Source organism: Pungitius pungitius, chromosome 12 (assembly GCF_949316345.1).
Source record: "Pungitius pungitius chromosome 12, fPunPun2.1, whole genome shotgun sequence".
Taxonomy (NCBI): domain Eukaryota; kingdom Metazoa; phylum Chordata; class Actinopteri; order Perciformes; family Gasterosteidae; genus Pungitius; species Pungitius pungitius.
The window spans coordinates 1,455,784-1,477,953 of NC_084911.1; the positions used below are offsets into that span (position 1 = coordinate 1,455,784).

Sequence of the window (22,170 nt, forward strand, 5' to 3'; positions counted from 1 at the left end):
GTATAGATACCTGGTATCACAGCTGGGAAACACTGCCTCCACCAGTACGCCTTAAATACAACACAAACCTCTGAATTGAATGATTTCCGACGTGTTCGAAGATTGGAAGCCCGGTTAGGAATATATTTAGCACAAATTCAGCCAAACAACTTCTCTCGTTCTGGGAGATTTATGTGTCAGATCACAGGTCAAGTATCAGCGCTGCGTTTGCAAAGGCAGGACCAGTTCTGTGGGTCGGAAGAACAACTAACTGACATCAGGAAGAACACCATGTTTTATAAGCCTTGTTAAACAGAAAAGAAAAGATTTCTGTTCGCCCTAAACTGGTGTTGAGGGGGAGCAGGTTCTTTCTTCACCACACAAGACCCAGTCACATGTGATTTATGGGTCCTCTATCGTAATATAAACTAAACGACCAAAGTGTGTGTGTGTTGTATGGTGCTTGTTGTGTCCCTAACTTCCATCCTGACTCTCTCTGACCCTGCATTCTTCAACCAGGACAAGGCAATGATTCTCTACCTTAGCACTAAGAAAAAGCATTTTGATTATCAGAATGCTGAGCATGTGTAATGTACAGAAAGATAATTTTAAAATATCAATATCATGTCTGTCAAACGCACTAATAGACAAAATACTTGAGTTATTGATACGCGGAGTGATTTACAGGCATATGTAGACTTTCAATGAAAGGACAAAATATGGAATAAAATCACTCCTTCGACCCTAGAATGTCGGATTACTATTGCTTCATATTTTTATATAGTTCTGCAGTTCATTTCTCAGCTGCTGAGAGTACTACGACTACTATCACTTAAAAGCATTGCCTGATGGCAACATGGAGTCATTTTGTACATTGCAGCTTAGACAAATATATCACTCCACAACATTTGGAATATGAACATGGAAAAACATTATGGTGTTTAAAACTGGGTTATTTGATTAAATAGAATGCGTTAAAAAAAAGTACACACACTGTCAGTTAGCAGCAGGATGTACAAAATGAAACAAATAAAAGGGCTCTTAAGGTCAAGTCTACTGACATCAATGGAAACCTAATTCGGAGCCGTTAGCATCTGCCTAATTATCCAAAGGCTCCAAATAGTTTTGCGCTTAGCAGCAGAAACTCCAGAGCACAGCAGCGTGGATTATTTACTCAGCAATTTAAAGCTGCTGATATCCGCAATATACCAGACATCATTGTGCTTCAGCTTCCTCTAACACTCTGAAACAACAATAGAAGATTATTGGTATTATTTGCCAGAAATTAAAAATCCATATTCTAAATACAACTTGAATTTTTCATTAGGGTTTATCATCAGGTAAACTGCTAAATTACACACAATAATAAACAGGTTCATCAGAAGCTTCGGGGGTAGAATATATTAGTTAATGTCGAGTTTATGACAAGTACAGCTAATTAAAAAGTCCCCAAAGACACATTTTGATCATGTTTGATGCTGAGAGGATAATTTAAGAGGATTTGATAATCATCTGTGGTCGCTGAAGCCCTACTGCACAACACACGACTTCTTATTCATCTGTTCTTTTTCATCCACTTCATCAAATACAATTTTCCTTGAGAAAAAATTCCTCCTTGTTTCTTCATTTTCTTCTCTGGATAAAATCGCCTCTCCAGGATTCTTTTGTCCCCCTCTTCTGTGCGCAGACCTTCGCTCAGTGAGCCATAGATCTTCTGCCACGAGTCCAACTCTGAGCGCCAAAGTGCAGCTCTGGCTCTGATGAACTGGGAGAATTCGGTCTCGCAGCCTTTGGCCAGACCGATGCTGTCTTTGCAGATGAAGAAGATATCCAGGCCCAGGAAGAGAGCGTTGAGCCCGATGAGACCGGCTCTTGCCGAATTGGAGAGGGCCAGAGGCCCTTTGACCGCCGCCTGACCGATATCAGGGAGGTCCGCCGCCAACCTGGGAGCGTTCCGCAGCGCTTTCCCTTCCTGCATCGCCACTTTGCCAGCACCTACAATCAGGTCTTCACTCTTTAGCATCTTAAGAGCTGCGGCCGCATCCACAAGTCCATCGATGCCTGTTCCAATGGCACCAACTCTGCAGAGCACCTTGCCTACTCCCAGAACCACCTCTTCTGGGGTAGTAACCTTTTGGCTGACCTCCTCCAGACAATCCTGGAGAACCTTCACATCCTCCATGAAGCTCTGGAAGACCTCCCTGGCTTGCTTTTGGTGTGTATGGTTTACACCAATCTCTGTGGCAGTGGTGACCAATCCGTTGACTCCGCTGGTGATTCCCATCCCCACCCCAGTCATTGTGAGAGCGAGAGACACTCCAGCTGTTACAGGAATCAATGCCAAACCAATGATGGAAAGCACACCTCCAGCTGCCCCCACTGAGCTGCCTACCACACTGGAGATCTTTGCCCCTTTATTCATCCGGTCCAGCTGAACAGCATTCTCCTCCAGGTCTTCCAGAAACTGAAGCATCCGAGGCCTGCGCTCTTTGAACTCAGAGGTGAAGTTAGAACATTCCCCCTTAAACAAGAACACCGTCCGGAAGCTCTGGTTCATCCTAACAAAAAGAAGGTAAAGTGTCACTTTAAAATTCACTATGGAAAAATTTGATTCAGAATCTAGTTCTTTTGGGAAGATGTAATGACGCCAAAAGAATCAACATAAAAGAACAAGTGGATACAATCTCATGAAATAAACCACACATTGCAGTGTGTTTTAGCTCCTGCAGGACAACAAACATGAAAAAATTATTATTATATCTAAAGGGCATTTAGATTCATTTCTCGACATAATGAATATCTGGCAAACACTTTTGCATATATTCAAACATTAATTCAGAACAGATGTGGTGGAAAAAGAACCAAAGCTGGTCATTAATTTACCGGATTTCCTCAAGCTCCTCAATGTGCCAAAGCATCACTTCGATATCATTTTCAGACAAATCCACATTGAGATCCACCAGGGTTTCAGTTTTCATCTCTATGCAGAATTCACTGAGGGAGCTGAACAAAGGCACAAATTCATAATTTACAATATTTGTGTTTATATGTATAGTATGTACATTTAAAAAAAAATCTATTTACCTTTTCTCTAACGTCCCACAGATTGTCTGCGTGGACTTAATGTACTTGTCCAGCTGATATGAAAGCACCTCCACATTCTGAAGTTTAGGAAGGAAGAAGGCTGTTGCATCTCTTCTGAACTCGATGAGGAGGGGGCAGGTCTTCCGTGCAGCGGCGATCACAACCTGAACGTCTTGGGGGCGGATCCCTTCTGGCAGATGCAACATGGAGTTCTCACACGTAAAAACATGAAGCGAGGTGACCGCCAGGTTCTCCACTGCGTCCAGGAAGCAGTGGAGCTTCTCCAGACCTCCCAGAGTGTCCTTCAGCACGGCAGCCAGCTCCGCCTCCAGCTCGGTGCACCTGCTGTCTGCAGTCACCTGGGTGAACTTGCTCCCTAAGTACCGAAAAAAAGCCCCAAATTTGTCCTCTGACTTGGTGACGTGGTCGATGCTTAGGTCGATGTCGTCAGCCCTTTCTTTGATGTCCATCATCATGTGCAACTCGGTCTCCCTCTCAAGCCTCCACTTATGGACCCGCTCACAGAACTCTCTCACTGTGCTGATGTAGAGGAGGGTGTCGATGGTGTAGCAGCACATGGCCTCCTGAAGCTCCTTCCTGGGAACTCAAGACAGACACTCTTCATCTCGAGAAAGAACTAACTACTAATACACTTAACTAGAAAGAGATTCAAGGACACAAAATGGGACAAAAATAACAAAGACGCACAAAAGACACTGACATATTGACTAAAGAGAGATGCAGTCCCACAAAACCTCTACAAAGAAAACAATAAATGAAAAAAGGCAAAGAGGAGAGTATTATATTCGTCACATAATGAGCATGCATGCTTGTATTTATAATGACTAAAAATACACTAATGTTCTGGGATTCAGGATCCCTCAAATCTATCCCAAGGAAATTCTGAGGGAGATGATTGTAGAAATCAAACCGCAGACCGAAGCAGAAGATTTGTGGAAACCAGAATCTGATCAATTTGGTCAAACCTTTCAATTGTACTTCTTCAACCAAGGAATTTAAGAGAGTTCCTGTTCATTGGGACTCTGAAGGTGTTCTGATGGTCACACCTCAAGAGTTCCTGTTGCATATCAGTGGACTGTGGTCAAGCTGTTTTAACAGCTATGACAAAATCTTAGCTAACTCCGTTCAAGCATTTTAACTGTTTTTTATGGTATAAACATAATAGTTGTAGTCACAGAACACTGCGTACGTGCATACCAACTGAGCTACCTCTTTTATAACAACTCATTTTACTAATACATAAACCATTAATGCTAAGATAAGGTAATCCTGCCGTGGGCGAAGGGTAAACAAAGACATTGTAAAAAAAAACAGAAAAAAACGAAATAGAAGTATTAAAGAAATAGCAAAAATCCATAATGATAAATGAAAATTGTGGAGTTTCATAAAACGTAATTTTTTTAACATTCAAAAGATTCTTCCAGCGCTGTAAAAAATCTGTTGTGACGAGTGAAATTAAAGTCTTATTCCATTAAACATTACTTATCTGCATTTATGCAACACCAAAAACACTTAAGTGATTAAAATGTAATTAACATTAAAAACAACACAAACTGTATCTAACACATTTTCTGTTTGTCTTTTTCTGTACAAAAGTCTCTCTAAGATTTAAAGTCTTTACCTTGCAGCAGACATGTTCCTCGTCCCCGTTTGATGTCTTTGGTTCTTCCTTTTATTACCTGTATGTTTACAATATGAACAGAACTAACTAACTAACTGTATGTTCAAATTGGATCCGCCAGTTTCTTTCTTGAAACTCTTTCTTCTTCGAGTGCTGAAGCCGTTGGGTTTCGTTTCCTTTTCTGCTCAACAGGTAGAAGTCAACAACGGCACTGAGGGGTGGACCTAACCAACTCAAGGCTAATCAGCTGAGCTCTTTTTACTCAACGGGCGGAACCATTCCTTTTAGAGCCCAATAAAATTGTATTACTGTAAGCTGTCCAGCTGTCTCTATTCCTCTCTTTTTCTAGCTATTTTTTTTTGTTTTTTTTTTGTTGAACTGCTTTTCCTCCTTATTTTCAGCTACAGAAATTGTTTAGCCATGAAAAAATTCTGTTCTTTTAGGAGAGGGGGGCTATGACTTTTTCATTTACTACTTCTTATCCTTGAAATAATAAAAATCAATATTCATAATGGGTCATTTTATTTTTAAAATAGTTTTCCAATGAATGAATGAATTTCAAACTTTTTCAACTTTCAAATCTTTCTTCTTTCTCAATCTTCAAACTAAAGCCACCATTTGAACTTAGCATTATTGACAAAACCCTCAGCTATTAAAACAATTCAACTTTTTGATATTTATTCAGCTTTTCAATATCACTGATTATATTTTAGGAGTTTTTCCGACCGTTTCTGACATTTCCATGGTTGTGTATGTGGCAGGTTAGAATGGACACTGCAAAACTAGAGTGGGGAGCAGCCTCAGAATCTGGTTTGAAAAGATTTGTGTTTTACCAGCACTGCCACAATTTTGACTCTTTATGCTTCATTTTTGGATCAAGCCATAGGATTTTGTGCTGATCGTAGACACATTACACACATTACACACATTACAGGATGCCAGGATTTAAACCACCAACCTTGTGCCTCGCAGCGCATCATGCTACTCCATACGCCTCCATCTCCATAGACACATGGCTATAGAATCCAACAGACTTACACATTTGGTCACAGCCCCCCCGAGAGCGAGACAAAGGTCAACTCTCTCCCCATAGAGACTGATGGTGCTTTCACACCAAAAGTCAATGGAATTTTTGCACCGCTTCACTCGCGCCAGTTTACCTGACAATTCGTAGTGAATTCACCTTATTTGCGTCCCCTTCATTTGCACCAGAAAGGGTGTGTGGCTTACCTATGTGGTTTGTCTCCCTAAAGACAGTTCCCACTTCATCTATCCACCTTGAAAATAACCACTATTTCTGCTCTGTACTGGTGTGAAAATTACAGAAACTACAAAACCACAATCCCTGTCGTGTTTGGGGATTATGCCATCATCCGTCGCAGCACACAGCTCAGTGAATTTCACAGACTTCTCCAGGAACTGCCTCCGGACGACTGCCGCCTACAGTGCTACTTCAAGATAGTGTAGGATATTAAAAAATAAATTGATGACCAGGTTCATAAGTTAACTAGTGTATTCCTGTACACCAAAATACAACCATGATTCTGGAGATATGTATCCAATAAAGTAATGAGAATATTGTAAAACCACTGTAATTTTGAAATGAATCAATAGAATAATACCAATGTACAGTCATGATTGTATTCAATGTAATGTAATAAAACAATATGCATTCATGTAATAATTGATAGGAACACAACCGATACTGCCTGAGAGACCCTTGAAATCCGAGCTACATTGAACTCACCAGGAGACCACTCCCAGGGGGCGTGGACTCACACCTTTACTGATCTGTATAAATATTTGTAGGCAGCCGTTATTCAGCTGGTGGAGACAGACGGGCACTAGGGACGATCAAAGGACTGTCCTGTGGCCTGTTGGTTGCGGAGACCAGCGGCTCCTCAGCTGAGATGTTCTTATTAGAACAACACCTTTTCCTCTGTTTAATTCTTTGGATTTTAACTGTTCATTCCAAGATGTCTTCCGTCCGTCTGGTGTTTCATTATTTTTTTTAACATAACACTAGCCAGTTTGATGATCTGTTGGGTCAGATCGATTCTAGGATCTATAGCGTTCCATCTCAGCTGCGGAGCGCCTGTCTCCGGAGACGGGCAGTTTCATAAAACATTTTCATGCTTTGGCAGCAGGACTGCGCTGATGTCTGATGGTGCAGCATTTCAGCGCTGATTGGTTAACGCGAGACAGCGTCGGGCGAATTTGTCGTCAAAGATGAAATGAGGCAAATGAATCCCCTCGCTCACACATGTCTCTCCCTTACACAAGTGATCGGTATTTAGCTAATTAGTGCAGTACACACAGACACATGCGCACGTGAGCAGACACCACGTCACACGCTCTCTAGCTACCATAGTACTAGCATTGCGCTAGCTAGCATAGAGCAGGCTAACAATGCCCTAGCTAAAACCGCGCTAGCAATTATTTCGCTAACAAGTATTTCTCTAGCATTGTGCTAGCTTTGGTCAAAAGGGATCAAGCGACTGACAGGTGGCTGCAACAGACCGAGAACATCTATTATGTATTTAGCTAGCTAGCTAACGTTAGCCTTTGTGGCTGACCTTCACTAGCCTGACATAAACATGACTTGAGGTAGTTAGTGAAGCCATTGACGAGCCCTCTTTTTAATAAAAATATCAGATTAGTGTCTTCTCTTGCTGTCAAATAAAATTGAATTAAATGTTGTTCTCCAGTTTTTTCTCATATGCTGAGTTACTTAAAAGCAGACACAAATATGAAGTCATTTTTTAATTACAGCTAGGACAAATATATCACTCCACTACATTTGGAATGTAAACATTGCTTAATATATAATAATTATGTAAGTACACACACTGTCAGTTAGCAGCAGAATATCCTAAATAAAACAAATTAAAGGTCTCATAAGGTCAAGTCCATCGATATCAATGGAAACCTAATTCAGAGCCGTTAGCATCTGCCTAATTATGCAAACGCTCCAAATAGTTCTGCGTTTAGCAGCAGAAACTCTGCAGAAAACAACCAGAGCACAGCAGCATGGATTATTTACTCAAGGATTTAAAGATGCTGATATCAGCAATATACCAGACATCATTGTGCTTCAGCTTCCTCTAACACTCTGAAACAACATGCATTCTTTCTTAGCTCAACATCTGTGTCGAGGTGAGTGTGATGCACAACATCAGGAAGCTTCAGTTGCACCTCATGAAGGTCAGCAGGAGGGACAGACAAAATCCAAAGAAGCCTTATGGCGGTTAGTGTTAAACACACTAGAAAGAGTACTGTCGGAGCAATTATTTAGTTATTTATTCTTAAATATTAGATATAGTATTAAGATATTAAGCTTTTTGTGGTCAATTTGGTTTAATCATTTTGTCAGTATGTGTAGTTTTAGTTAATTACTGGGAGTTATCTAAGGGCATAGCCAGGTATAGGACCAGCATGCACTGCATAGGAAGGCAGCAAAGTTGTATTGTATGTGTTTGGTGGCTTCTGTAAATACGAAACAAAGAGATCGCCCAGACAATCCACTTTCTTACTGAGTGAAGGGAAACAAAACTTGGTGCAGCAGTGGTCTTTGGCATGTAATGATTTGTTGGTCCCAAGGATGAATGGCCACTACAAGTACTTTTAAAACTGTATTTTGGGTTCAAATTCATTTTATTGGTCAAGTCTGTATTGTGATGTTGCAAAAGCAAGAGGACAAAAATAACTGAAAAACAATTTAAAGAAAAAAAAATCAAACAAGCAATATTCTTGAAGTATCCGTTACTGACACTTTCACTACTTTAATTCTGCACATCTGGAGGTATTTATATAATAATATTCATTCATAAGAGGATATTTTTTAATTAACAATAAAACATTTGCATTTTAAATTCTTATTCAACGATATTAGCATATTTAGCTGTACATACATTATCATGAAGACTGAATGCATAAAACATTTTTGGCATATTTTGCACCAATTTCATTTTACAGAAATTGAAAATCCTTATTCAATACACAACTATTCTCATTAGAGTTTATCATCAGATAACAGTCGAAGTTACACAGAATAATGTGTCATGTGTTAAAAAAAAGGTTTTTCAGAAGCACATTTGGATCATGTTTGATGCGGAGAGCATAATTTAAGAGGAGTTGCTATCTGTGAAGCCCTACTGCACAACACCCCACACATTATTCATCTTTTCTTTTTCATCCACTTAAAATTAAATTTTACTTCCAATTCCTCCTTGTTTCTTCATTTCCTTCTCTGGATAAAATGGCGTCTCCAGGATTATTTTGTTCTCCTCTTCTGTGCGCAGACCTTCGCTCAGTGAGTCATAGATCTTCTGCCACGAGTCCAACTCTGAGCGCCAAAGTGCAGCTCTGGCTCTGATAAACTGGGAGAATTCGGTCTCGCAGCCTTTGGCCAGACCGATGCTGTCTTTGCAGATGAAGAAGATATCCAGGCCCAGGAAGAGAGCGTTGAGCCCGATGAGACCGGTTCTTGCCGATTTGGAGAGGGCCAGAGGCCCTTTGACCGCCGCCTGACCGATATCAGGGAGGTCCGCCGCCAACCTGGGCGCGTTCCGCAGCGCTTTCCCTTCCTGCATCGCCACTTTGCCAGCACCTACAATCAGGCCTTCACTCTTTAGCATCTTAAGAGCTGCGGCCGCATCCACAAGTCCATCGATGCCTGTTCCAATGGCACCAACTCTGCAGAGCACCGTGCCTCCTCCCAGAACCACCTCTTCCGGGGTAGTAACCTGTTGGCTGACCTCCTCCAGACAATCCTGGAGAATCTGCACATCCTCCATGAAGCTCTGGAAGACCTCCCTGGCTTGCTTTTGGTGTGTGTGGTTTACACCAATCTCTGTGGCAGTGGTGACCAATCCGTTGACTCCGCTGGTGATTCCCATCCCCACCCCAGTCATTGTGAGAGCGAGAGACACTCCAGCTGTTACAGGAATCAATGCCAAACCAATGATGGAAAGCACACCTCCAGCTGCCCCCACTGAGCTGCCTACCACACTGGAGATCTTTGCCCCTTTATTCATCTGATCCAGCTGAACAGCATTCTCCTCCAGGTCTTCCAGAAACTGAAGCATCCGAGGCCTGCGCTCTTTGAACTCAGAGGTGAAGTTAGAACATTCCCCCTGAAACAAGAACACCGTCCGGAAGCTCTGGTTCATCCTAACGAAAAGAAAAGAAGGTGAAATGTCACTTTAAAATTCACTATGGAAAAAAATCTAAAATATGGTTATTTTTGGAAGACACAATGAGGCAAAAGTAATCAATAAAATCAACATATAAGAACAAGTGGATACAATCTCATGAAATAAACCACACATTGCAGTGTGTTTTAGCTCCTGCAGGACAACAAACATAAAACAATTATTCTTTATTAGGGCATTTAGATTCATTAATTCAGAACAGATGTAGTGTAAAAAGAACCAAAGCTGGTCATTAATTTACCGGATTTCCTCAAGCTCCTCAATGTGCCAAAGCATCACTTCGATATCATCTTCAGACAAATCCACATCGAGATCCACCAGGGTTTCGTCGTTCATCTCTATGCAGAAGTCACTGAGGGAGCTGAACAAAAGGCACAAATTCATAATTTACAATATTTGTATTTATATTTATTTTGCTAAATATGTATCTGAATTTGGAAATATCTATTTACCTTTTCTCTAACGTCCCACAGATTTTCTGCGTGGACTTAATGTACTTGTCCAGCTGATATGAGAGCACCTCCACATTCTGAAGTTTAGGAAGGAAGAAGGCTGTTGCATCTCTTCTGAACTCGATGAGGAGGGAGCAGGTCATCTGTGCAGCGCCGATCACAACCTGAACGTCTTGGGGGCGGATCCCTTCTGGAAGATGCAACATGGAGTTCTCACACGTAAAAACATGAAGCGAGGTGACCGCCAGGTTCTCCACTGCGTCCAGGAAGCAGTGGAGCTTCTCCAGACCTCCCAGAGTGTCCTTCAGCACGGCAGCCAGCTCCGCCTCCAGCTCGGCGCGCCTGCTGTCTGCAGTCACCTGGGTGAACTTGCTCCCTAAGTACCGAAAAAAAGCCCCAAATTTGTCCTCCGACTTGGTGACGTGGTCGATGCTTAGGTCGATGTCGTCAGCCCTTTCTTTGATGTCCTTCATCATGAGCAACTCGGTCTCCCTCCCAAGCCTCCACTTATGGACTCGCTCACAGAACTCTCTCACTGTGCTGATGTAGAGGAGGGTGTCGATGGTGTAGCAGCACATGGCCTCCTGAAGCTCCTTCCTGGGACACATCCTCCAGTTAGTGAAAGCTCAAAACTAGTTCAAGCTACTGTGTTGCTGCTGGACGCTTTGGACACGACTAAAAAGAGATGCAGACCTCTACAAAGTAAAGTATGAAGAAAGAAGGCAAAGGGAGAGGATTGTATCCTTCACATAACTAATTTGCATGCTAGTATTTATAATGACTAAAAGGCCTGCTTGTACATTGAGGGTGTTGTGAGATGATCAAATACGTTCCAGAGCGTAAACCATTTAATTTCAGTAACGCAGATGGGAAATTCGCACGATTACAACAGCAGGAGTTAACAGGGCTATGTACAAAGATATTGTATAACAAAAATTTCAAAACAAGTTAAAAAATTACTATGAAAAAAAAAACAGTAATGAACAAGAATTCACACTAACTGAAAATTAATCTAGATTCTACAGATTCTTCAAAGAATCTGCTGTGAGAGTGAAATTAAATCTTACATGATTAAAGAGGTGATAATGTCACAACATGATTTCTCTGCATTTATGCATCACCAAAAACAACATTTTTCTAATTGTATTAGTGTCTCCTAATGATACAAACTATATGTTAAACATTTCCTGTACGTCTTTATAGTTTCTCAAAGTTTTAAAGTCTTTACCTTGCAGCAGACATGTTCCTCGTGGTCATGTGATGTCTTCGGTTCCCAATTGTATCACCTGTATGGTTACGATATGAACCGAATGGATGTGCTAAATGTTCCAATCTGAGCTGTCAACTTTCTCTCTCTATGAAACGCTGGAAAGCAGCTGTGTTGAGTTTCGTTTCCTTTTCTCCGCATCATCAGGTGGAAGTCAACAAACTATGCTGTTAAGCATTCCAACTATTGTTCTCTTAAGATGTACTCCTCTCATTATCTTCGGTCTCCTACACATTGCACGTATGTTGAACTGCACCTTTTTCGTATTTTTAGCTCCAGCATCAGTGGGAGTAGCTGCAGGTGTGATGTCCATTGCTGGTTTGGATTGATTCCTGTCACAGCTGCAGTGTCTTTCTCTCTATGGGCGGGTTGGGGATAGGAACCAAAGGTGGGTCATTGGGGCGTTTACCACTGGCACAGAGACAGGTGTGAACCACAAACATCAAACATGATCCGTCACATTCCTTCTAGATGACGGTGTTGAGTTTCGTTTCCTTTTCTCCTAGAACTCAATAACTCCACTCAGAGGTGGACCAAACTACGGTGTGATTCGAATGGTCAATAGAGACAACATAAAACAAGCAGGTTCAAAGTAGTGCTTTATTAACAAGGCTGCGACATAAATGAGTTATGCTAACGGTTACTGACAGGATCCGCTTCTCTCGGTCATGATCGTTATTTCCCGTGAACAGCCGAATGACACGTCACTATTTAAATATCGTCGCCGCAAGGAATTGTGGGACGGAATTATCTGTATGTGTATCTTGTCCAGTTCCTATGCTAAAGGAGCTAACGTTAAGAAGCAAAGCATTGAAGCTCCTTTCCTTAGCATTGGAACAGTGGCCCTTTCTCAATACCTAAGACGGCAGGAAGGGACTTGGGTTCCCGCGAGAATAGACTCGGCAGACGGACTCGGGAGTCCAGACTCACGGGTACCGGAGAACTGTCATTTCCGCAGTTGGAACAGCATCTTATTTGTACTCATATTGGATGGAAGAAACACACAACGTTACTGAGGTGAACGTTTAATTCAGGGCCTTTGTATCACATCACACTGCATTAGCATTATAATTAGTTTCATAAAGCAGGACGTTGGATTCAGTAACAACAATTAAAGAGTAAATATTTGTCTGGATAGTAACACATTCCACACACACCTACCCTTTGTCTTGTTACTCAAACATCAAGAGACCGATAATAGTGTAGTTGTCCTCGTACAGTTAAATGCACAAACATCACTTTTAAATTGGCGATGTAACTGAACGTCTTATGTGTCTCTACATTAATAGTGGTTGACCTCAAAGTATTGTATGTATATAATATAGTGATCAATGAGGCTACATACCGTGAGATAGATGACATGATCATTAGTGATTAACAAAGTATTTAATGGTATCTATGGTACAGTAATCATGGAGGCTATAGTTATATTTACATTTTCAAACTGTCGAGGCCCTTTGCCTCGCAAATTGAGTTCCTCTTGGTTGGGGTTTCGTGTGGTTTGTTTTTGACGCGTGACAAATGTTCATGAGTCAACCAGTCTTTACTGTCCTTTATTTTGTTCTTCTTTGTATATACATACCAATGCCAATTTGTTCACGTTTACCTTCACGTTTCACGATCGAAAAACTATTTCCCTTCCAACACCCAACACCTGTGCCCAGTAACCCCTCTGATTATATAGCCATTGCTCCTCTCACCTCCCTAGGGGGTGGGGCTAACAGACAAACAATAACAAAAATGGCTCTTACACAAACAATGAAATAAATAGAAACATTTTCAAGGATTTACAAGTATGTTCAAGCAGGTGACCAGACATAGAATATCAGAGAAAGTAGTTATTAGTGGAGTCTCAATGACGGTCTCCTCGTGTCCTTTAATTTATACAGACAAGATGTTAAAGTTACATTTAAAAATGAAGTTATGAATCTAAACCCTGCACTCCAACAGACCCGGCATGCCCGGTAAGATGGGCGGGTCAGGTCACATCCGGGACCGTTCTCTGCCAGATTGCGGACTTTAGAAATGGGAGAATACACGGGCTGCGACTGATGACGTTTCAGGAGTCCACGTGAACAAAAGTCCCCACAAGAACGCATATTGAGAAAGGGCCAAGGTTAAGAGGCTGAGCTTTGTTTAGGCTGCGTATAAAATACCGGTTTTATTCTCGCGATTTCGCGAGATCTCGCGAGAGTCCCTTTATAAGAAGCACGAGGGGATTTCCTATCGCTGCCCTCGCGGAGCAAGTTTAAAGTTGATGAGATTTAAAGCGATGTTTTAAATGACTAAAGCGACAGGTTGCTTTCTAGAAGTTTAATGTGTAAAAAGTGATACTCTGGTACTGTACTTAAATACAATCCATGTAAATTCCCTTTGATTTATTTTAAGAGCGCTATAAAAATGTATTATCATTAATTTTCACAAAGGCTACTTTAGTTGACATTATAAGCATTAGGGCACTTGTTTTATTTAAATTTCATGTTGCATTCATTTTTTAAATAAAAACCTACACCAAAATATGCTGCAAAGCTACTTTTCACTATCACAATTTTTTTTACATTACATGTCATTTAGCTGATGCTTTTATCCAAAACGACTTACAATAATGATTTGATTGTGTACTTAAAAAAAGGATTCTATTCACTGTCAAACAGTTTGCAGCAGGATTTGTGGAATTAAACAAATTGAACTATCTTAAGGTCAAGTCCACCGACATCAATGGAAACCAAAATTCAGATCCGTTAGCATCTGCCTAATTATGCAAACGCTCCAAATAGTTTTGCGTTTAGCAGCAAAAACTCTGCAGCTCAACATCTGTGTCGAGGTGAGTGTGATGCACAACATCAGGTACAACTGAAGGAGGGATAGACCATATCCAAATAGGCCTTTTTAAAGGTTAGCATTAAACACACTAGAAAGTACTTTAAAAGGGTATTTTAGGTTAAAAATCATTTTATTGATCATGTTTGTATTTTGATGAAGGAATCACAAAACAAGCGATATTTCTGCAGTACCTGTTAGCAGTGTCATTACTTTAAATATTGCAAATCTCAAGGTATGTATATATTAGTATTAATTCATAACAGGATCTACCTAACCCACTGCCACAAAGAGAATATCGCTGTCTCTCAGGTAAAGTGTTTCATTACACAGAATAATGTGTTGCGTGCTTAGATAAGTGCTTCAGAAGTAGGTTTATGTCATAAGAAGTACAGCTAATTAAAATGTCCCGAAGGAAACATTTTGATCATGTTTGATGCTGAGAGCATAATTTAAGAGGAGTTGATAATCATCTGTGGTCTCTGAAGCCCTACTGCACAACACATGACTTCTTATTCATCTGTTCTTTTTCATCCACTTCATCAAATGAAATTTTCCTTCCAATTCCTCCATGTTTCTTAATTTTCTTCTCTGGATAAAATCGCGTCTCCAGGGATACCGTTTTCTCCTCTTCTGTGCGCAGACCTTTGCACAGTGAGTCATAGATCTTCTGCCACGAGTCCAACTCTGAGCGCCAAAGTGCAGCCATGTTCCTCGTGTTCGTATGATGTCTTCAGTTCCTAATGGTATCTCCTGTATGTTAACATTATCTAAATGCTAAATGTTCCAATCTGATATCACTTTCTTTCTCGATGACGGTGTTGAGTTTCGTTTCCTTTTCTCCTAGAACTCAATAACTCCACCCAGAGGTGGACCAAACTACGGTGTGATTCGAATGGTCAAAAGGAAACACCCCCTGACGTCTGTTCCATTCATTGGCGTCTGTGTAAAACGTCACGGGGTCAAGGAAACATGGTTAGGAGACTTCGTGGGGAGTTTAGGAAAAGAAAACCCCGCTGTTTAAGGAATCAGAAAAGACTGAGCAACGTAATTATGATGCGACGAGAGACGCGTGCTAGTGACGTCAGCCTGCAGCGGCGAAACTACAATTCTCCGAAGATGGACTACAAAGAAGGATCTTAGCATCACGTGTTGTCACAGTGCTGAGTCATAGAGACAACATAAAACAAGCAGGTTCAAAGTAGTGCTTTATTAACAAGGCTGCGACATAAATTAGTTATGCTAACGGTTACTGACAGGATCCGCTTCTCTCGGTCATGATCGTTATTTCCCGTGAAAAGCCGAATGATACGTCACTATTTAAATATTGCCGCCGCAAGGAATTGTGGGACAGAATTATCTGTATGTGTATCTTGTCCAGTGGTCCATATGCTAAATGAGCATTCCTTCGCATTAGAACATTCTAACAGCTCTCATTATGGCGGACACTTACACTACTTCCGGGTCATTTCACTCAGTTAGGAAGCTTCCTAAACAAAAAGGACTGTTCAAATGCAGCCAAACTCAAGATCAATAAGCTGGCCTTTGTTTACTAATTGGCTGCACGCAAAAGGCCAATTTCATTCACGCGAGATTTTGTGAAATCGCGAGAATAAAATCGGTCACTTTATTAGAAGCACAAGATGAGTTCCTGATGCTGCCCTGGAGGAAGAAAAAAGTTAATAATATTTAATGTAATAATTTAAGTGACTGCAGAGGGAAAGGTTGCTTTCTAGTAGATGTTCAATGTGTAAACAGTTACACTCTGGTACTGTACTCAAGTACAATCTGTATAAATTCCCTTTGATTCCTTATAAAATGTATTATCATTTTCACGTACTTTAGTTGAGTATTTCTATTTTACGCAACTACATTCAAGAGAAAATAATTACTGTACAAGAATAACTGTTACTGGAGGACCTATAAGCTTAAAAGAGAGTTAATCAAATCATTAATGTAAGTCGTTCGGATAAAAGCGTCAGCTAAATGACAATGTAATATTAAAAAAATAGTGACGGTGAAAAGTAGCTTTGCAGCATATTTTGGTGTAGGTCTTCATTTAAAAAAATGAATGCAACATGAAGATTAAATAAAACAAGTGCCCTAATGCATATTATACTTTAATGATGCCTTCATGGTTTAGTACACTTTTCCCAAGTGTTAACAGCACCATCCAGTGGTTTATAGGAATCTTTAAACTTAAAATCTCTAAACTTAAAACCTTTTCTGATTAAAAAGAGAAAAATTGGATTCAGAAGGCTGTACACTGATGGATTAAACACTGCTGGTAAACTTTGTTGTTTCTATGGACACTGAGCCTCCTCAGATCAGGCAACAAATCAAAACAAGTCAGTAATTGAGAAATCAGTGACAGAGGTATAGTGTGCATAGTGTTCAGCATCAACAAATATATTTCCTCACCGAGAAGTGTATTAGTTTAATTCCTGCTGCATATTGCTAATGAATAAATAAAAATAATCTCAGTGTTATACTATCATGGAAGCACTGGTTCCACTGGGCTTGATATCAACCAGCATCGTGGCTACGTGGGCGAGTTAGAGAGAGAGAGAGAGAGAGAGAACACCAGTAGGGGCCCAACCGCTGCTGGGGCCCCGTGAACAGGTTTCCACGCAGGTGAAGGACCGGCCGTTGAAACGCTCACTCAGCTGCTCTCAGCTCAGCGCAGACACCGAGGGATCAGAGAGGAAAACGCTGCTGACAGCGCAGTGTCCCCACAACACGCCACCACATCAGCAGGGGGGGGGGGGGGGGGGGGTCATGTTACAATGACCAGTTTGCATTTCATCTTTGGTTCATTTTTTTGTTTTACTGTATATTATGTTCACCCCACTTTATAAGTGAGTGTGTGCGCTAAACAACTAAATAGAAAATTAGAAGATGTTTTATTTAAAAACTGAGGAGAAGTTTAATCCAAGCCTCTCTGAGCATTTAATTCTTCTTCCTGGAAGGATTAAACGTGTTTTAACACCAGAGGGCCCTCGGGTGCCTCTAACGAGGCTCAATTACTGCGTTCAAAGTGCGACCACCTTTGAGCCAGCCTCTGTTTCCTCTGCCTCCCCCTCTCTCCTTTTACTCCAGAGGACATTTTACTGCAACCCCCCCACCCCCCCCCCCCCCCCCCCACCGCTCTACAACAAGGCCCCCGATTAGGGCTGGATTCGCAGCTCTCCCGCCTGTCAGGAGGAGTAGTTTGACGAGGGGGGGACGTCCCAAACGATCTTCAGCAGGGATTCTTAGTGTTGGGTAACAGCTGGTTTGGAGATGCTGCTGCAACACTACAACACAACAACAACAACACAACAGCACTTTTTTACCAAGGTTTTATTTGTTGTTGAATAATAAACTCTTATTAGGTACTATGCTTAGGTACCAATATTTCATTATTCAACAACACACACCTGTGGAGGGTCTTAAGTAAAAGTACCAATAAAAATCGTCTGCATGCATTCACAATCATTCATAAAATGACACTTTATGATTAATGGTTCATTTCAGAACCATATATGATATAACTGAACAAACTGTACTGCTCAATAATTAATACATTAATTTTTCATGCATTAATGTGGAATGTGGTCAAGAGTGAGCTCATTTTATACTTTATGTACCGGGTAGCTCAATATAAAATAATGCTAAAAAGTCAATAATAAATGAAATACATGTAGTGGAGTAAAAGGTACAACATTACAAGTATAAAGTACTTGACTTCACTTGGTTAAAATCCACCTCTGATAATAAATGAAATACAACACTTTTATCTTCATCCTTTAAGCATAAATCAATGCCAGTTCTTGCAGGACATGTTGTGCTTTTACACTTTTTCTTTGTGTGGTCTGAGCCGTGTCCATCTCTGCCTGGTGTGCAGATGACCAGAGGAGCTTGGACTTCACACTCCGTGCACCAATCATTCCTCAAACATGCAGCGATTCAGCGGCTCGGAGGCGTGAAATGCTGAACTCAGACTCGTTCTGACCGGATCATCTGAGTATCTGACGTGTGGCCCGGAGGCCAGAGAGGAACATGATGAGAACCTTTTATTTACTTTCACAAGGACATGTCCAAGCTGCACACACACACACACGCATTGACTGACATTGTCGGTCACATGAGCAGATGAACAACCTTTTTTCGGACGCTTTGCTCGCTGACACGGGCAAAAAACAATTATTTATTATTGCTTCTGTCATTTCACATGATTCGGGATGTAAATGCCTAATTCTGAGTAGTGAAAAAAAGAACGATTCTTATATTCAGGAGGTTTACACACTAGAGGAAGAAAAGGAAAGCAGATTCTGAGGATAAATTGAGAATTAAACACAAGGGGTCAAATACACTTTGGAAACAGCAGGGGGCGACAAACTCCACATGTGGAAAGCACCGCTGGAGGGAGCTGTCCTTTCAGCACCACACACACACACACACACACACACACACACACACACACACACGCGCGCACCGTGCTAACACTGCACACTAATTGCATGGAAGTCGGTCATATAAAAAAGGGGGGGGGGGATTTAATGCAAGAGCATGAATTGAAACCCTTAAAATAAGACCTTTTCTCGCTGCTCTTTTCCTCTTGTTAGAGGATCACATCGCGTCTGCGTTTACAGCTGCAGCAGCAACGTCGATGGGAGCGGTTATCAATGACAGAGAAGAAACAAAGAATGAGTCAAACATTTAGTGAGATCACTTCAGGGAAGACATGCGTGGAGAGAGAGAGAAAGAGAGAGAGAGAGAGAGAGAGAGAATAATGCAACAATTGGACCGGACGATAATAAGCAATAAAAGCATTAATCTCATCTCGTGTGTACAAATGCAATTAATTAAGTGATCCATGGTACCCATCCGAAGAGAGAGAGAGAGAGAGAGCATCGCTACCCCCCCCTCCCCTTGCGCCCCCTCCACTCACTGAAACGGAATTAGAAATCTTTAATATCTTTCGAGCCACGAGCCTCCATCGCTGCAGCACAGACACACACACACACACACACACACGCACACACACAAACACACACTGTGCGCCTTTACACAAGAAACAAGAAGAAGAAGAAGAAGAAGCAGCAGCTGCAACACCACTCTTCCTCCGACCAAAGAGGGGGGCGGGGGGTTAGGGGGGGCTGTTGAACGCATAGCCCCGCTGACATCGTGTCTGTGTGGATCCGTGCAACTCGCGCTCTCCCGGTTGTGTAATATCTTCTTCACTTCTGCTTCCTCCTGCACGCGGCCGAAACCTGCATCGGCGAAGGGAGACAGAGGAAGAGGAGGAGGAGGAGGAGGAGGAGGGGACAGAAGAAGAAGAAAAAAACCAGGGGGGATTGCGACTTTCATCGGTATTTATTTTTCCTCCTGTTACATGGAGCGAAGGGCTGCGCGGACGGGCCGGTCCTGGGTGTGATTCGGATATTCCAGCAGCAGCAGCAGGAGCGGCGTCCTCCCCCCCCCCCCCCCCACGCACCGGCTCGCCGTCCTCCTCCCGCCGGCTCTATGTCGAGTGATGGTCGGCTCGCCCTGCTGGATGCTCCGCGCTGTCTCCGGATCGTCGACGACCGAACCTCCTCCGACCGCAGACCCCCATTTTCGGCGGAAAGCTTCGCAGAGCGATAGGGCTCCATATGGAAACTGGGGATCGGAATTTTAGGAAGAAGGAAAATCTACGCCGTTCATTTATTTTCATTTTTTTCTCATTTTTCCTCTATTTTTTTTAAAGGTTGCTATGTGTTTTTTTGTGTATGTGCGTTTTTAAAGCCTGCTAATTAATCAATGCATGTGTTAAACCTTGGTTTCTTGCTTCTAAGCAAACGATAGGTCGAGAATTTGGCTTTTTTTCCCACTCGACGGGACTCGAAACCGTCCGTTTCTTTATTCTCTTTTGTTTTGCACTAATATGTTAGATTTCCCTGCTGTCCTTCGTTTCCTTCCCCACTTTATTATCTTTTTCCCCCTTTTGACTTACAAAACACATTAGAATAAAACTATTTTTTAAACAATCTACAGCTGCGGGCTTAGTTATAATCCTTAATTCCAACTGTTATAGCCTCAGACTAAAGTAACTGTAACTCACTGTAACAGACATATTGAACCGTTGTACTGTAAGCCTGCCATTACTCCAACACCCCCCCCCCCCCCCTGCAACCATCTCTGTGCTCCATTTGAGCTCATGTTAATTCTGCCCTGTGCTCAGCTGTAACCTTTGGAGGCAGGAAACAGGCCTTTTCTGCTCTTCTTTCGGAGGCCTGTCGAGAATAAACCTCACTTTGGGTTAATTTCACTTCCATTTCTAGGCTTCAGGACGTTAATTAGTCCGTTATTACCCACACGTCTGCAGCTGGGGGCCCGTTGTCATCTTCTGCGTACCCGATTCCTCATTTTTTTGGGGGGGTGTATAAGACTCAGAAAGAACAGAGAGGGGAGACATCACTGCCTCTTCCCCCCCCCCCCAAAAAAACCCCCCTCTGTCCTCATATTTTCTCTTGTCGTGGTCCTCACCCAAACGCAACCATAAGGTTCCTACCGCATCCTCCTGGTCCGCCGTCCCTCTCCTTCGGCTCGAGTATATCCCGTTTTTTCGGTTTGGTTTGGTCCCGCAAATTTTCAAATATTTACTTCCTGTACATCAAGAGGAAAGGGGGTCCCCCTTTCATGGAATGCGGAAACATGGGTCTGTTCGACCGCGGAGTCCAGATGCTGCTGACCACGGTGGGAGCCTTCGCGGCCTTCAGCCTCATGACCATCGCGGTCGGCACGGACTACTGGCTGTACTCCCGCGGCGTCTGCAGGAGCAAGTCCATGAGCGAGAACGAGACCAGCAAGAAGAACGAGGAGGTGATGACCCACTCGGGCCTCTGGAGGACGTGCTGCCTAGAAGGTAAGAATACGAAAGAAACACGTTTTTTATTGGCGGATGTTTCTTGCTGGTTCCTCTCGTGCGAGGGCCTGAGGATGGGCCTCTTTCCCCGAGCAAACAAATGGCATATTTGCCCCAAAATGTCTTTCGAAAATCTTTGATTCACTCGTGCAACCTGTGACAAGCTTGTAAGTCTACAAGGTCGTAGGAGACCAAAACTTTCCACTCACATCCACTTCAGTTCCACTTCTCCTGTGGAAGATTGGACAGTTTGACCCTCCTCGAGTCAAACGAAGCAAAAAGCACCTTTTGGAGTTGAAATGACACATGCAACCCAACAAAGGCTAATACGTTCGTTTTTAGTAATCACAAGGTGGGAACCAACGTGATTTCAGCTCCCCGCTGATGCACATCTGTGAAGCAGGTTTCTGTTTTGGGAAACGTTTCAAGGGGTCGCAAGAAAAATCTGACTAACTGAAAAGAACCGGCGTAGCTCTGCTTTCACAGTTGATGTTTTTGTTCCATATTTCTCTTATTTTTTGCTTTTTCTTCAGTGAAATGAGCCTTTATTCTATTAGTGGAACAAATCACCAAGATAAATGACCTTTTTTGTTAAAACAACCAAAGGGTCACCCACTTGGATATGGTCGATCAAGACTCTCCTCCAGAATCCGTAGTATTCAGGTGAGCGGTTCTTTCAGGGCGTTCGGCTCCTGCAGGCAGAAGGGGGGGGGTTCCCGGGTCGCAGCCTGGAGCTGTTGCATAAAAGCCTCCCACACCGCTCAGACCCGCTGGAGACGAAATGATGAGATGAGACATTCAGGAGCTGCAGTTACGGAGGACGA

General features: G+C 42.3%; 3 protein-coding genes across 4 annotated transcripts in view; 1 reads left to right on the top strand and 2 right to left on the bottom strand.

The window, feature by feature from the left end:
* Positions 1 to 73: 73 nt before the first annotated feature.
* LOC119220203 (uncharacterized) lies at positions 74 to 4,960 on the bottom strand. 2 transcript variants are annotated; one of them, XM_037475996.2, is made up of 4 exons: positions 4,706 to 4,960; positions 3,064 to 3,667; positions 2,863 to 2,982; positions 74 to 2,537 (listed from the first exon to the last, which is right to left on the bottom strand). In XM_037475996.2, exons 2-4 carry the CDS (start codon positions 3,639 to 3,641, stop codon positions 1,535 to 1,537), a joined length of 1,701 nt encoding a protein of 566 aa, XP_037331893.2. In that variant the 5' UTR covers positions 3,642 to 3,667; positions 4,706 to 4,960; the 3' UTR covers positions 74 to 1,534. The 2 variants fall into 2 exon arrangements, with proteins under 2 accessions (XP_037331893.2, XP_037331892.2); XM_037475995.2 differs by having other exon boundaries at positions 76 to 2,537; positions 3,064 to 3,660; positions 4,706 to 4,959.
* A 3,363-nt stretch (positions 4,961 to 8,323) lies between these two features.
* Positions 8,324 to 11,798, bottom strand: apol (apolipoprotein L). The gene is made up of 4 exons (XM_062566321.1): positions 11,599 to 11,798; positions 10,371 to 10,967; positions 10,160 to 10,279; positions 8,324 to 9,877 (listed from the first exon to the last, which is right to left on the bottom strand). Exons 1-4 carry the CDS (start codon positions 11,625 to 11,627, stop codon positions 8,911 to 8,913), a joined length of 1,713 nt encoding a protein of 570 aa, XP_062422305.1. The 5' UTR covers positions 11,628 to 11,798; the 3' UTR covers positions 8,324 to 8,910.
* A 7,778-nt stretch (positions 11,799 to 19,576) lies between these two features.
* cacng2a (calcium channel, voltage-dependent, gamma subunit 2a) overlaps positions 19,577 to 22,170 on the top strand; it is a 29,726-nt gene continuing 27,132 nt past the window's right edge. The window contains exon 1 of the mRNA XM_037475906.2: positions 19,577 to 21,346. Coding sequence (XP_037331803.1) covers positions 21,121 to 21,346 — 226 coding nt within the window. The 5' untranslated portion in view covers positions 19,577 to 21,120. The remainder of the gene's footprint in view (positions 21,347 to 22,170) is intronic.